This window comes from Bombina bombina, chromosome 4 (assembly GCF_027579735.1).
Source record: "Bombina bombina isolate aBomBom1 chromosome 4, aBomBom1.pri, whole genome shotgun sequence".
Lineage (NCBI taxonomy): Eukaryota > Metazoa > Chordata > Amphibia > Anura > Bombinatoridae > Bombina > Bombina bombina.
The window spans coordinates 830,163,071-830,180,421 of record NC_069502.1 but is presented as its reverse complement, the minus strand read 5'-3'; the positions used below and the strand labels follow the sequence as shown (position 1 = coordinate 830,180,421).

At 41.6% G+C, this 17,351-nt stretch overlaps 1 protein-coding gene across 1 annotated transcript in view; it reads right to left on the bottom strand.

Moving 5' to 3' along the window:
* Nucleotides 1-4,634: 4,634 nt before the first annotated feature.
* LOC128657166 (zinc finger protein 517-like) overlaps nt 4,635-17,351 on the bottom strand; it is a 78,088-nt gene continuing 65,371 nt past the window's right edge. The window contains exons 2-5 of the mRNA XM_053711407.1: nt 13,977-14,143; nt 12,422-12,548; nt 10,327-10,410; nt 4,635-4,844 (exon numbers count right to left, since the gene is read on the bottom strand). Of these exons, the coding sequence (XP_053567382.1) occupies nt 4,798-4,844; nt 10,327-10,410; nt 12,422-12,548; nt 13,977-13,991 (273 nt within the window). The 5' untranslated portion in view covers nt 13,992-14,143 and the 3' untranslated portion in view covers nt 4,635-4,797. The remainder of the gene's footprint in view (nt 4,845-10,326; nt 10,411-12,421; nt 12,549-13,976; nt 14,144-17,351) is intronic.

Below are 17,351 nucleotides of genomic sequence, written 5' to 3'. Positions count from 1 at the left end.
GCTGCGTAGCGCTTATGAGCCCCAGCAATAGTAAAAAAATCCATCATGAGCCATAAGTGACTTAGTCGCACCTCTTCATCAAAAAACCCACACAAGTTCTCCAGTGTTAGAAGGAGCAAAGCAGCACATATACACTTCCCAACTGCTCAATTATCTAACCTCCATACCGGAGGTGTTAAGATATATAACCTCATTTAACTGTCAATGGAGGATATTAAATTGTCTCTATCCAAAAACTAGCATCTCCTTCAGTTAGATGATAAGTTAAAAGAGGTGGTTGGAGACTTTCCACTTCTAACGGTTCGAAAAGCCATAAGTTTGAAGGACATACTTGTCCAGGACAGATATGTCAGATGTTTGTCTCCTGCAAATTAGCTGATTAAAAACAGGGACATAAAAGGCAGCTTTCCGTGTGGCAAAAGTGTTTTTTGTCCTTATGTGGAAAGGACTAAGATATTTTCAGCTAATAGTGGAAAAGACTTTGATATAAGACACTTTTTTTTTCCCCAAAAGTAATTTTTATTGTAAAATAAACTTGTTAATAACAACAGCAGGTTCATCAATTTCTTTTACAATCATAGGTCTGACAATAATCGCTCAGTAAACACAGTAAGAATGTCCTCATGGACAATCAAAAGGTTATTTCATACATACATAAAGTCTCCTTAATTTAGGAGATCATACAAAATGAACAATAGTTATCAATAGAACTTAAATGTAGAGATTAGTGTAATACAATAGTCGCAGATATTGACTAAACATCATGATGGCTTCGGTAAGTCAGCCAAAAGATAGCTTTTAACATACTTCTTCCAGTAGCCCTAGAGCACATCTCCAGACGGGAGAAGCAGCTCCAGAAGAGGTGAGACAAGAAAAGGATAAGAGGTAGGGCGGGGGTAACAGGTTGCATATTATAGGGAGGAGAGAGGGGGGGAGAGGGGGGATAGAGAAGGAGGGGGGGTACGAGCCAAAATTTAAGGATAAGAGGGAGTAGGTGAGGGTCCTTAGCTAGGTAGCAGATTAACATCAAATTGTAGAACTAAATTACACTAATGGGGGTGTCTAGGGACCGCATCGTGTCTGCGAGTTTGTTTACTGACTTCCTGATAGCTAAACCAGGGTTCCCAAATCTGCCAATAGAGGTCCTCCTTGTCCATACAAAAGTAAAAGCTTTGTTCCATCTTGGCATATATCTGCATTATAGAGGTGACAAGTGTTATATCTGGGGGTTGGGACCGCTTCAATGCTCTAGCTATCGCCAACTTCGTGGCCGCGAGAATAAAGATTATCAGCTTAGACAGGGGAGTCGGGACACTTCGTGGGAACATGTGTAGTAAAGCGATCTCAGGGGTGAGCAAGACAGTCAGCCCAAGAGTAGAGCAAAGGTTAGATATTTGATTCCATATGGGTTTTAATTTTGGGCAGTCCCACCATATATGTATATCTGAGCCTCTCAGTTCGCATTCTCTTCAACAGAGAGGGGATGTTGTAGGAAACCTCTGCGAAAGTCTGGAAGGGGTATAATACCATTTCAGGAACAGTTTCATGTATGATTATAGGGTGTTTGCACAGTGTACAGTCTTCTTAGTTAACGTCATAGCTATATGTAGGTCCTTGTCCGTGATTGGTCTGGATAAGTCTCCCTCCCAGGCCCTAAGTTGCCAGGGTCTGTCCTTGTTCGTGGACGTCTGTAGTAAATTATAGTGGAATGATATAAGTCTAGGAGTCTTGACATGGAGCTGCCACAATTTTTCCCAGTTGGTCAGGGGTCTATTGGAAACGTTAGGGAATCCCCAAGATATCAAGAAGGCATACAGTCTGGAATATTCAAAAGTGGCCCATAGAGGGGGGTCTTGAATGACAGATCCTATATTGTTCGGAGTGAGCAGAGTGCCCGAGGGGTATAAGTGGGAAACCAGTCTCAAGTCCCACTCACCCCATTGTAGCACATGCGTATCAGGCAGGGCTGCAAGCAAGGCTGGTAAAGAATGTATAGGAGATGGATGCGGGGCGACCTCAGGTTGATTTCTAAGATTATGCCAAGCTTTTAAATTTTCTCTAACAATGACATTCTTAATTCCTAGAGAATCTAACCGGTAGTCAGGGATCCAGGGTAAGTCAGCTAAGCCCATGCTAAAATGTGAGAGAGCCTGGCAGCTTCGTAGTAACCGCGTATGCTAGGCATAGCTACCCCTCCCTGCTCATATTTTTTCTGGAGTATTTTTGCTGCAATACGAGGTTTAGACTTACCCCAGATATAATTTTGACCAAGAGATTGGAGCTTATCTATTAGGGCACTAGGCACATTAAGAGGAATACAGCGAAAATAGTAGAGAATTTTGGGTAGGACCGTCATTTTAAAAGATGCTATACGGCCTAACCATGAGATCTCCTTAAGACTCCAGGAGGTGGTGAGCTCAGTGACTTCTCTAATAATATCTGAGTAATTTATGGAAATTACTAACTGCGGGTCCGGGCCTAGCTGCACTCCTAAGTGTTGAAAGGTGTTTTGTGACCACTGAAAGGAATACAACGTTTGCAGAACATCCAGTTCAAATGTAGGGATACCAACAGACAAAGCCTCAGTCTTGGTAACATTGACCTTGTAATAGCTATGGGCACCAAACTTGGAAACAAGGTCAAAGAGAGCATACACGGAGCTTAATGGGTTTGTTAGAAATAATGTCACGTCGTCCGCGAACAGTGCTATCTTCGCAACTTCTCTGCCAAACTGAACACCATGTATCATGCGGGAATTCCTAATGGCTTGGGCTAAGGGTTCAATGGCCAATGTAAAAATTAGGGGCAATAGAGGACACCCCTGTCTAGTACCATTAGTGATATGTATTTCCGGAGAAGCAAATCCCAGGCCTTTAACCACCGCAGAGGGACAGGAGTACAGGGCTCGAATCGCAGTAATCACTTCGTCTGGTATGCCAAACTGAGCAAGCCTGATCAGAGTGTACCACCTTCGGGAGCAGGCTATTGAGGCGATTGGCCCAAAGTTTTGCATACAACTTTACATCGCCATTGATCAATGAGATCGGTCTATAACTGGTACACTGTGAAGGATCTTTGTTCGGCTTAGAGATAAGTAGAATTATTGCCTGCAAAAATTCCCTGTGGAACGAACCTGACTCTCGGGCCTCTGAGAAAACCTTGAGGAGGATCTTATTTAACTCTGTCTTGAATAGATTGTAAAAGGTCACCGGATATCCGTCTGGACCAGGAGCCTTATTATTTTGGGTGTGTTTAATAGCTAAGTTAAGTTCAGCCAAAGAAAATGGGGCCCCAAGCACCTCCTTATCCCCCTCTGGTAAAGTTGGCAGGTTTAGATTTCGTAGGAAGTCAACTATATTTTGTACAGAGGATTCTCTGCCAGCCATTGAGGGTTGGAGATGATATAGTTCGGAATAATAGGCCGTAAAAGTTTCTCCGATTTCCTTAGGCGAAGAGACCAATATAGTCCCCCGTTTGAGTGACAGTATCCTGGCTGCCGCGGTTCTACCTCTCTATTTATGAGCTAGAAGTGTCGAGGCCTTATTGCCCTGACAGTATATTAACTTCCTGAATCGAGTGTAGGATTCCTTCACTCTCTCTAGTTCTCTGTCTGCCAGTTTTTTTAATTTTGTCAGCTAGAGGCATGGATGGAGAGTTTTTATTTTCTTGTTCTACAGATCGTAATTCAGCCATAAGAAGGCCTAAGGGAGCTCCTGCTTGACGTCTAAGCATTGCCTGTCTCCTAATACATATCCCTCTCACGTATGCTTTTAAAGTAGCCCATACTGTTTGAGATGACATATCTGGGGATTCGTTTATTCTCAAGAACTCAGTTATAGAGTTCTGGAGGGAGGTCTTAAAAGCTTTATCTTGGAGTGCTTGTTTCGGGAATTTCCAACTAGGTCTAGACATTTTGGTTAAATCAGTGGAGAGGGTGAACGTAAGGATATCATGGTCTGACCATGAGCAAACCCTAATATGTGACATTAAAACTGTCAAGTGACCACGAGTCGGTGAAAAAATGATCAAGTCTTGAGTAAGAATTATGGGGTCTGGAAAAGTAAGTATAGTCTCTGTCGTTGTGATGATGTGCCCTCCAAATGTCATATAAATTGTGTTGGATTATGTACTGACAAAATTAGTTGGCAGTATCTATGGTGTAAGAGTCAATTTTTTTCCCTCTTGGGACTTTCTTGTCAACTAGGGGGTCCCACACCATATTAAAATCTCCACCCAGGACTATAGTTCCGACTTTATGTTTCTCAACTTTAGACAGTATCCCCTTCAGGAAATTGGATTTTGATTGGTTCGGGGCATATATATTAACCAATGTGAATAAAATACCATTTAGTTCACATTTGAGCAGGAGAAACCTCCCCTGATTGTCTTTCTCTACATGGATGTGTTCAAAGTGTATAGATTTGTGTATGGCAATGGCTAAACCATTAGACTTCTCAGAATGGGAGGCTAGAATCACTATAGGGTAATCTGGGGTTCTGTACGGATTCTGGGATGATGCTAGCCAGTGAGTTTCTTGTAAAAATATAACTCGCATTTTTAGAGCCTTCATAGTGTTAGTGAGCATACTTCTTTTTTCCTGTGAATTAAGTCCCTTAACATTTAATGTTGCGAAAGAGATGTTATTGGGGGTTGTCGCCATTGTGGGCTTAGGAAGAGAGGAAGATGTGAAGAGGAAAAGGAAAGGAAGAGGGTTTAGGTATTCAACTTACCCCGTCTGGATCTGCGCACCTGAATGTGACTCCCGGTGGTCTTAGATCTGTATGATCGGATCAATGGTCAGAAAAGCCACAGGGGATCAAGTCCCGAAAGACCTATAGTTTTCACTTAGAAAAAGGAGCAAAATGAACGCAAAAGTAAACTGTGCAATATAACAAATACAATATATATCATTAAGTTTGAACCAGACGAATTATGTATTAACTACTTAAGACGTGAGTACATTAACAAGTATGGTGAACCACTGGATCACCAAAAGGAGAAGTTTATCTAGGAATTAGACTGACTTCTCCAGTCCCCTTAAAAGGGGATAACACAAATACAATTTGCGTAAATGAGGGGGGGGGGGCGGTACAAGTAAAGCAACTTGTATGAGTGGATTGACTATCTATGGGTGAGTGTGAACTATAAGACAACAATGGTGTCTCTCAAGTGAACTAACGAAATAACATAACTTTACATTCAGTGCAATAGGTATAATTTATTCTATATCAATACTCTTACATTCTAGTTGTTACTATAAACAATTCTGAACAAATTTTACTAAATGCCTGATAAAGATTATTCAACCTAAAATATTTAAAAGGAGTTGAGGGTACCCGCGAGTCTCAGCTATTGAGAAAAGAGTATTTAAAGGGTAGAGGCAAAATGCTTCTAGGTTGATTTACAACCTCTTGTGAGAAGTCCCGAATCCCTCCACTCCTTACACTAAGCAGGCATCTAGTCATAGAAAAAATATAATTAACAAACCACATAAATACACGTATATTATATGAAGAAGTGTTATCATATCATATTCAGTCCAGCAAAGAAGTAGGAGATATTTATTGTCATGTAGTGGGCCGTTGTGGCCTAGGGGTGAAATCAGGAGCCACAGCTCGAATTTTAGTGGCTAGAGGAGCTTCCACTGCACTAGACCGTTGCAGCTGTAGGGCCAAACGTGAAACCTCAGAACTATTCTTAGGATGCATAGAGTCAGTTGTTGTTCGCGACTCAGCCGAGACTAGACCCCATTCCTTTAACAAATCAAACCCTTCCTGGGGGGCTATGATTGTATGAGTCTCTCCATTCTATGAAACTATTAGCTTTGTCAGATACCCCCACCTGTATCTAATATTTTCCGTTCTCAAAATTTGGCTGATGTTTCTGAAGGTGATGATGGAGAATTATCAGACCCTCAGCTCTCTAGGTAATAATTTATATAACTCTACAGGGAACCCTGACACCCCGGAACTCGGAGACGGCTTTAAACAAACTAATAACCCCTGAGGAACCACTGGGTTACCCCATCCAGAGCAGACTATGCACCACAGGTGATGCAATCACAGTCATATCCAAGGCACCTTGGACACTGAACTCTCACGTAAGTGTCCCAGACACAGATTGCTTAAAAGACACCCACAGCGGGATACAACTCCCAACTTAAAGGGTGCGAGGCAATGATCAAAGCCACCCAGCTACTCTGGTTGACCCTAAAGGCTCTAGGGATAACACCCACCAAGTCCAAAGACTAAGGTAAACGTACAAGGGAACCGAGCTCAACCCTTAGAAAATCTGGATTGAGAAGACAACAGTAGTCTCCAAGATCCTCTCAGAATCATCTTCCCGGAAACCCCTACCACTCGAGGAATTAAATGAAGTAAAGAGCATCCTAAACCCTGGTGGATGAAAACCCAAGACGCCTAAGCAAGGGCAAACACAGGGAAAAAAAGGAGACAACCTAATCTGCAACCTCTAAAAATATGGGAGCAGACGAGATCCCGGAAGTAGAAAAAGGCCAAAAGGCCCTAACTTCCTGAAACAGATTACCAGAAGGCCAACCCCAAGGAAGGGAACAAAAGGCCCATCAGCCTCGACCCGAAGGAAGAGGTATTGTCATCAAGGAAACAGAGTCCAAGAGGACAATCCCAAAGGAAGCCTCAAAAGAGAAGACGAGGAAACGGCACCAGAAACTTTTTCCATGGAATCCTCTGAACCTCCAACCCACTGGGAAGGAGAAAAACTCTAGCACCTGACCCAGTAGCCTACAGAGTACGCTGTAGCAGGATCCGAACCTTGGAAAACCCGCCAGCTAAGAATGCAAAGGCCAATGAGGACTGAGCACAATCCCCTCTGATGCCCCCAGAAGAACAAACATGGACCAGCCTGACTTCTAGGAACAAAAACGCCACTTCTAGGAACAAAAACGCCACCTATAACTTGTAACTAAACAAAAAAACGAAACTCAACACAAGAGTGAGCCAATCGGCATCCCAACTGGACCAGCCAGGTATAAATGGGCCTGATACAGGGGGCACCCAAGAAACTGTCCAAGGCCACAGGTAGTCGCCACCCTAGAACGGATAGACAAATGAAACAGACAAACGATAGACATTATATGTCCTAACTTTTCACATAACTTCCGTAGAAGCTGCCAATGCAACCACAAAATCGCTAGTATCAAATTCCAGAAAAGAAAATGTTTCCAAAGGAAAAAAATTATAACAGACATGAGCTTTCAAAATTAAATTAAATACAATACATCATAACCGGATCAACATAAAATAAGGGCAACACCTGCAGGTTAACGCCCAAGAAGAACGGACACACTAACAGGACCAGCCAGTCAGAGATCAAATTCTTCCAAAGCTCAAAAATGGAAGAAGATACTCAAAAAAGAAAAAGGAGACGACAAGGAGATTGACTTCATCCCTATTCGTCTAACCCTGCTTGCCGTCTGGAACTGAAGACCGAGGATCTACCAACCTAATAGGACTGGAATTCTGCAGCACTGCCAAAACATACCTCAGCAGGACACGAAGGCGCGCTAGTCTATAGCGAAAGGCAAGACTTACATCCACTGAGGCAACTGATAACCCTGGCCCTGAGGATTGAACCCCTGAAGCCTCAGAGGAAACCGCTTCCCCAGAGGGCTGATCTGGACCAGACGATCCCACGCCTGACGAGCCCTTGTTAACAGAACACGGACAGTATCTCCCTGGAAGATGTAAATGCGCCAGCGCAATAGATATGGCCATGCAGAACCGTACAGTAACCTCTGGAGGAAACAAGCTGACTTCCGGAGAAGGATAAATGGCATTTGGGACACCTGCGTAGCAAAAGAAGGTTCTAGGGCATGCGCCTCGCGGATGTGGAATCCTCAGGGGGGATGGCTCAGCAGACTCTAAGTTTCCCGTTTCCGGAGAATAGAGCACGCTAAAGCGGCATTCGGAACACAACTGATGGGCATGAATCACCCGGGCCAATTCATATTCTTCCCAAGAAGTAGAATCTGTATCAGAGACTTCCGTCTCCAAACAAATCAGAATCCTCCATAACTTGGAGATTGTAAATATGGACAGAAAATAAACAGCACCTTACACCCCCAATGGCTGGGGCACTCACCACCTCCTATGACCCAGACTTTATTGAAACAGACTCTCTCCATCACCATACGGTCAGGAATACAGAAATGGAGAACAAAAACATGACCATGCCCAGTCACAAGGTGTACCGTACAGTCCAAGAAAAAGCGTGCAAGCCCGTAAAGACCGCGCAGCCTGCAAAAAAGGCTGGTATCACTACACATTAGCAGACAGAATAACATAACAAACATGATTAAAGTCCCCCCCTGTTCAATAACCCCCCTCAGGAGATATTAACCCTTGATTCCAAAGATAAAAGGAGTCCCACTGAGACCCTGTCTTCATTACACTACATTTCCATATTGAAAGTAAAATGAAGCAATCTTGCCAGAATATACGCCGTGGACCAGGAACACAGCCCTTCAAGTGTGACAGATAGTAGCATCGCTTCTGACATCGACTTGAGAGAAGAAAGCAGGCAGCGAAACTCGTCAATGCGGATTGCTAATGGAGCTGTTAATATGAGTCGGGATGGTTCCGCGAAAGACTCTTCCTGCATCTCCGGACTCTAACTTTCAGCCATGCTCTCACTGAGAGGCTGACAGGACTACTTAAAACTCCAGTCCCATTCCAAAGAGTACGACACTCCATAAGAGACTAAACCGAAATCTTCTGACACTTCTCTGCCAACGAGAGGCAAAAAATGACTGGGGGATGAGGGAAGTGGGGGAGGTATTTAAGCATTTGGCTGGGGTGTCTTTGCCTCCTCCTGGTGGCAAGGTTCTGAATTCCCAAAAGTAATTAATGCAGCTGTGGACTCTCCCTGTTTATGAAGAAAATCTACTGCTTTTATGAAATTCAGAGTAGGTGTTATTGTATTGTCTTGTTATTATGTACATGTTAATTATGCAATTCTACTGTATTTATTGGTCCTTTAAAGCACATCTCACAACAGTGAAACAACATCTGCTTACTGAAACCCATTTGGACAATCTGTCAGCTCTACATCCACATAAAAGCTAAGATAAAGCTAATGGCCCTGTAGGTGATTTGTCACATGATTCCTCAGATCAGACCCCTCCCGCCGCAATCTCATAAACACCTGTACTGCAACACTCCTGTCACACCCATGCTCAAGTTAGACTAGAAAATATCTTCCTAGGTCAGCTGATCAAAATTGGTCTTCATTTTCTTATCCATGGTATCATGAAATGAACTAGAACCAGTCATATCAAACATAATTTTCCTCTTTAATAATGTAATGTTGGCATCAAGTATAGGGAGATGATCCACATTAGCATAAATCAAATGTAGGATTTTATATGAATGACCAATTTATAAGGAATCTGCAAATGTTGCTAAGCTTTTTACCATTTGGTGTGAAACATCTCCATAAGTGCCAGAGAAAACAGGAAACCCAGGTATTTTCCTAAATGATGACTAATCAGCAGTGGCCAATGTAATATGATCAGTCTCATGAATAAGGGTGCATGCAGCATTGTTAAAATGCAGAAACAAAGATAGAGCAAAGGAAATAAGTTCTTTAAAAATGCCTATTTCCAGGATCAAACTCAATTAATAATGGAGGTAACTAAGCTTCTTACATTCAGATAGAACATATGAATCCGACTCCACATAACTTATCAGGAGGAGGTTGAACATGGTGATCAATAGAGTTATTAATGGAACTACAAAAACACCTGTCTCTCCAGGTCTCTCTAGTGCATAAAGAACATATGGAATCAGCATATTTAGTAGTTAAGGCACTTGGATTTCTAAGAGTTGTAATGAGTAAGATATACAATTAACACTATTCAAATATCTATCCAATAAAATCTCAGACATATAGACTAAAAGCAAAATAAATATTGCGTGATAAATGTGGCTAAGAATGGCGGTATTAAATAAAAAAAATACTATCCAGGTCCCATATAACAGAAAGCAGGCAACTCTAGTTACTAGAAGTAACACATAAATAAAGTGTTCAGATATTTGTACCAGTTAATAAATAAATTACCACATAATAGTCCAAACTGTCCATTTTATTAGGAGAGAGGAACAAAAAGAATACCATTAGGTATCAGGAGAGGTTCTTTATTTCTGTCCATCCTCCTTAAAAGGAAACAACTCTTTGTTGGTGAGTGCTATTAGGGTGAGCCAAGATATTTGGTCCACAGCAGATCAAGTTACTAAACAAGAAATGTTACTTTATAGTAAACTATCACTGTAGGAATTTACTACTCACCTTTGGCAATTGGAAAACTGCTCACATACGGCTCCTCTCTATGCTCAATCTTTGTAACAAGTAAAGGTTTCATATGAACATATCCTGTATGGACAGAAATAACAGGTTATGTGAGATAGAAATCAGTAAAAAATAATTTTCACACCTGCTGCTGACATTTAGTTTAACTTAACCGCAAATAACTTTTGAATAAAAGAAAAATTTATAGAAAAAAATATATATTTGCAATTATGCTTCCCACACCTAGAACTATTATGAAGAGCCTATGACTGGGCACTCACTGTGTATTATGACATCACACACAGTACACAAACAGAAAGAGAAGCAGTCTGCCAGGAACAAACAACAGCTCAGTGGTTTGTTCTATGGCCCAGTTACCACCTGAGTGTAGCTTCTTTTAGCCCAAATTGTGCTTTTCACAGAGAAAAAAGTTCCTGATGTAAATCAGTCTGATCCTGTTTAACAAGGTCAGTCCAGCCCCGAAATACCAGGCAATTCTCCTCTGAATAAGGGAAATGGCAACCCCAGATGATTGTTTTAGCTTCCTTTGAGCCTCATCAATGAGGTGCAGCCATATCCCTTTAAGCACAAGGAGTCCATGTCTCGTTTCTCCCATCGCCCTTAGTGAGACTTTGCCCAGGGTCATAATACTAATAAATACAGAAAGAGAAGCAGTCTGCCACACACATGCATGACAGGATCACTATGGGCCAGTAGCACAGTGTGTGATGTATAAATGGTTATGGGACCTCAGCTAGATGAACAAGCAGGGAGCAGTGCAAGGGAAGGTTACACAGGGCTGTGTATCTCATGAATAATTGTATTAACCCTTTGAGTGCTAATGACGGCTCTGAGCCATCACAGAGTTTCCCACTCTGGTGCTAATGACGGCTCAGAGCCATCACTAGCACTCTCCCACCTTGAGGGAGATCTGGGTGCTCCCACCCACTCTTACCCCGGCGATTGTAACTGTAGAGTGACAGGCACCGCCGGTGCTTCCCGTTTTGCGTGGTGACATCACGCGCAATAACTTGATGACGTCACCGCGCAACTTTATTTATACTTAACAATGTTAAGTATAGGAGCAGGGGGCATGCTGCTTAGAAGCCTGTATCTCAGGAATCTAAGCAGCTACCGTTCAAAAAAATTTAAAAAATTTTTAAAAATTCTTAGCACCCAGGTGGGAAAGTGCTTAGCACTCAAAGGGTTAAGCAAAAAATTCCTGTTATAACCAACTCACAGATTTTATAGATAACAAACATAAACAGGGGCATCACATGGCCAAGTACAGTAGGATCTGGACTATTAGACAATAAAACATAAATGAATGCACTCACATGCAATGTTGCACCAAAAGCGAAAGGTGCACATCAGGCAGGCTGGATTCTTACAGTCATCTAGCAGACTGGTCTCCTGCAAAACACCAATAACGTTGTCAGCAATCCCCCCGCAGACTCGTGTTTCAGGGGAACGATGAGTATACAGCAAGTTTTAAAATCAAAACTACATTTATTGAAAACAATTAGGTAAAAAAAACTTGCTACATACTCATCGTTCCCCTGACACACACACAAGTCTGCTGGGGGATTGCTGAAAACGCTATTGGTGCTTTGCAGGACACCAGTCTGCTTGATGACTGTGAGAATCCAGCCTGCCTGATTTGCACCTTTCGCTTTTGGTGCAACATTACATGTGAGTGCATTAATTTATGTTATATCATCTAATAGTCCAGATCCTACTGTACTTGGCCATGTGAGCCCCTGTTTATGTTTGTTATATACAGATTACTGATTTTGGGAGATGAACCTTATCCCACTACAGTGAGCACCCAGGGCCTGGACTCATCTTCAAACTTATAACACTCTGCACATTTTATACTCAGCCCACTGACACATTAGACATTGTTTGCTATCGCTATTGGGACGGTTTGCTTTTGTAACCATAAGCTTATTCCTTGCTTTCTTATGAGGGCGCCCCCTAATTTTGCTTGTTTGTACCCAGATTGTATACCTGTTTAACACAAGCCCAGCTTATGTGTCCCTTATATGTGTTTTCCTCTTTGTCCCATCCCCTGTAGAGTTATATAAATTATTACCTAGAGAGCTGAGGGTCTGGTAATTCTCCATCATCACATCCTTATAAAGCTCTTTTTGTTCTTCAGCTAAACAGCCCCACTCCTCCTCCGAGAAATAAACTGCAACTTCATCAAACTCCATTTGTTCCTTAAAATAAAAAAATCTCAAACCATAAAAACAGGATTTATATTGTAAAGTATAAACCACACAGACTGTGTCAATGACCAAATCCAGAGATTGTCTGATGACCCTGGGGTATTGCTGTGTGTTTTGTATAAAGGTCGCTCAGCACCAGACGATCACCCATATACGCATAAGGCAATTTCAGTGGTGAAACAGTCTATAGAACAATCTGAAGAATCACAGACAAGAACCAGGAGAAATGTTTGGGGATATCAGAAATGTAGAGGATCAGATACAGGAAACTCAGACAGGAATTTAAATAATGATATAAACAGAAGAGGACAGATGGGAGAAGCAATTAGGCCAACTTAAGTTATTGGGGTCTCAAGGAACAAAACAGGAGAGTAAGAGAAGAAATTGAGTTTTCTAAAGAACCAGCTGACAGAGCTGGAGTGCTCAACGTAAATAAAAAAATGTAAGCATGTTTGTTTGCACTGCATTTTTATTATGTAATGTGTACTTTTAGTTTTAAATACAATGACTATTTTTAAGTTGTTTAATAATTAAAGTGAATGTAAATTTTGATGAATTAGTGTCCGGTTTTTAATAATCCTATTAAAAACAAGGGCACTTTAGTTAATTTAAATTGATATTTCACCCGTTTTCTTCAAAAACTTACCTTTTAATCCTGGCAGCGCTCCAGCACTTCCTCCGCCTGTCGCAAGCCGTCTTCGCGGGTCCAAAATGACGTATCCGGCTTCCTCCAATTACGGCATTGCATCAGGCCAAGATTCCCCCGGGGGGGGAGCCGTGATTGAAGGAAGCCGGATTCGTCATTTCTGACGTCGCCGAGGCTTACGTCTAGGGGAATCGCTGGAGAGGCTGCCAGGATCAAAAGGTAAGTTTTTGAAGAAAACTAGTGAAATGTCAATTTTGATGAATTAAAGTGCCCTTGTTTTTAATAGGTTTATTAAAAACCAGGCACTAATTCATCAAAATTGACATTCACTTTAAGTTTTAAATATGCCAATATTTAGAATGCATAGTTAAAGGGACACTAAACCCAAATTATTTATTTAATGATTCAGATAGAGCATGCAATTTTAAGCAAATTTCTAATTTACTCCTATTATCAATTTTTCTTCATTCTCTTGCTAATGTTTTTTAAAAAGCAGGAAGGTAAAGCTTAGGAGCCGGCCCATTATTGGTTCAGAACCTGGGTTTTGCTTGCTTATTGGTGGCTAAATGTAGCCACCAAGAAGCAGGATCTATCCAGGGTGCTGAACCTAAAATGGGACAGCTCCTAAGCTTTACATTTCTGCTTTTTAAATGGTTAAGTGATTTTTACCATAGACTAAAAATATAAGTAATATTACATTTATAATTCCAGATACATTAATAACCACACACACACAACAGCAGATAAGTGACAATATGACGTATCATCCTCACCTCCCCAGTCAGCATGTACAGTAGATCTCTGAGGTTTGGTTCTTCTCAGTCGTCTTCTTGTTGGTCACACGTGAATTAGAACCAATACTCCAATAAATGGTTTTGATCCTTAATGTCACTGAACAACAGGTATTCACCTTGTCAATGAGAGTAACACTGACCTATAACTAGAGAGGAGGGTGTAAATGTCACATATTAATGTACAGATCTTTTTCTACATCTCTCAAACCTCACTTATGTCTCAATAATTCAGGAAAACTGCAGAATGTGTGACGTACATGTTTAATTTCCTTTTTAATGACATTTCTGTAGATTCTTTAAGACTCGAAAATCCTCTCTGCTCTCTCTAACGTATATTGTTTAAACTTAATTACAAGAAAAGGCTAATAAGCTCTCACATGTCCTGATCCTTGCTACGCCCAATGAGTTCTCACAGTATTAACAAGGTGAGGCCAGATGAGACAGTCCTAAACCCCTTAATAAAGGGATCAGTGAGAAAAATGTTATACCCTGAGTGGGTTTTATTAAACTCTGAGACACTCGGCACTCACCCGAGTAGCAACAGTGAGAGTGACCCTAATAAACAATTTACATACACTGGCAGGGTCTAAAAATACTATGGTGCTCGGTATTCTGGTTACACTAAACCCTAAAGGTTTATACCCCAATGCCCGATACACACTGTACAAGCACACTGTGTGTGAGGCAGAGGGTACCTCTCTATAATATTAGAATTACACGGGAACTCTGTATGGTGCGCTCGCCGTAAGTCCGGTGCGAGATCAGGGAGCCGACACAATGGAGCGCGGGCGGGGACACACCCCCTTTAGATTAATCCTGCGATTGGCTGCTACTCCGGGCAGAACTGCCAGGCACGCCCCATACAAGATACACAAATAACACAGAGTGGAGTAATAGCGCACAGATCCTAGGATAGACGTAGCACCCTCTGAGGGGGTGAAGAAAAGAAAATAAGCTGTGCCTGGAGATTCTTGTCTTCACCCCCTCAGAGGGTGCTACGTCTATCCTAGGATCTGTGCGCTATTACTCCACTCTGTGTTATTTCTCTATAATATTATATACCTGTACACAGTCCCCTCCCCAGTACCTTATATATAGCTATATATTATAATAGAGAGGTTCCCTCTGCCTCACACACAGTCCTCTCTCCAGTACCTTATATACAGATATATAAAGGTGGCCCTTGTTTTACAACGGTTCAATTTACACAGTTTCAGAATAATATCCTTTTTTTTCCAGTCATGTCACTGCTATTGAAAAACATTGAGAAGCAGTGCATTTATTAAAATAGCTAGTAGGTGTAGTTGTCCGCTTGTGTTGCAGCAAAGCCAAGCAAGCTGAAATTATTCAGTTTAACCAGACCTGAGCTATCGAGCAGATTTCAAAGGAACAAGATCTTCCTGTCTATAAATCAGTCCAGATTGGAATGCATAGAAAGAACTGTTTGCAGAAAAATGCAAGTGAAGTCTGTGTTGTGTGATTATTTTATTATGTTTATAATGCTGTTCAGCAAATGTTATTGTTCATTTAATTTAGTTTATTTATATATTCTGTGTTGTGTGATTATTTTATTAGGTTTATAATGCTGTTCAGCAAATGTTTTTGTTCATTTAATTTAGTTTAATTATATATTCTGTGTTGTGTGATTATTTAATTTGGTTTATAATGCTGTTTAGCATTTAAAGTCTTCAATTCAAAGCTTTAAAAATAATGTATTAGGTGTTACTTATGACAATTTTGAGAGGGGCCTGGAACCTCCCTCACTTCCCATTGACTTACATTATAAACTGGGTTTCAATTTACAACGGTTTTCGATTTACAACCATTCCTTCTGGAACCTAACCCCGGCGTAAACTGAGGGCTACCTGTAATTATAATAAAGAGGTTCCTTCTGACAAAGACAACACACCCTCCCCAGTACCTTATATATGGATATATAATATTGTAGAGAGGTTCCCTCTGCCTCACACACAGTCCCTTCTCCAGTAACTTATATACAGATATATAATTGTAATAGAGAGGTTCCCTCTGACACACAACACACCCCTCCCCAGTACCTTATATATGGATATATAATATTGTAGAGAGGTTCCCTCTGCCTCACACACAGTCCTCTCTCCACTACCTTATATACAGATATATAATTATAATAAAGAGGTTCCTTCTGACAAAGACAACACACCCTCCCCAGTACCTTATATATGGATATATAATATTGTAGAGAGGTTCCCTCTGCCTCACACACAGTCCCCTCCCCAGTACCTTATACATAGATATATAATATTGTAGAGAGGTTCCCTCTGTCTCACACAAAGTCCTCTCTCCAGTACCTTATATATAATTATAATAGAGAGGTTCCCTCTGACACACACAACACACCCCTTCCTCCCCAGCACCTTATATAAGGTGTACATTATAGAGAAGTTGCCTCTGACACACACACACCTTTCTCCCCAGCACCTTATATAAGGTATACAATATTATACAGAGGATGCGGTAAATTCTGAGTAAATTATTTCCCCGGCCATACAGCATTATTTTACTTTGGAAAAATTGGTCTGGGGGTTCAGATGAGGGCTACCAACAATACTGCAGTGTTTGTGTCTCCAGGAAGAAAAAGGGGAGCCATATTTCGGGGTATAAAGTCCCCATTTTCCCCATAGACTTTCCCCAGCCTGCTCTGCTCACCTACATGGATACATTGCATCAAACCTTCAGCCTACAGCTTTTTATACATTTGTAACTGTTTACTGCACACAGACACTTACAGCAGCCTTCTCAGTACCTACTGTACAAACTGCTGAGAAAATAATGTTCCCACAGCACAGCCTTAAAGGGCAGCTCACCGCGTGGTCACACAGTCTTAAAGTGATAGGCAAAAACCCACACAGCCTTTAAAGGGTCAACTAGTACCACATGCACACCGTCTTAAAGGGACAGATCACAGTAATGTTCACACAGTACAGTCTTAAAGGGCAGCTCACCGCCTGGTCACACAGTCTTAAAAGGACAGGCAAAAAACACACAGCCTTCAAATTGTAAACAAGCACCACATGCACAGACAGTATTAAAGGGACAGATCACAGTAATGTTCACACAGTGCAACCTTAAAGGGCAGCTTGGCACCTGCTCACACAGTGTTTAAGGGGCAGGCACACACACACTTATTGGGTAAATTTACACCACACGCACAGTCTTAAAGAGGTAGGCACACACAACCTTTAGTGGGTAAAGTCACACCACATGCTCAATCTTAAAGGACCAGTAAGTACCGTAGATTTGCATAATCAACAAATGCAGGCCCGGACTGGCCATCGGGCACAGCGGGCAAATGACCGGTGGGCCGCTGCCCGC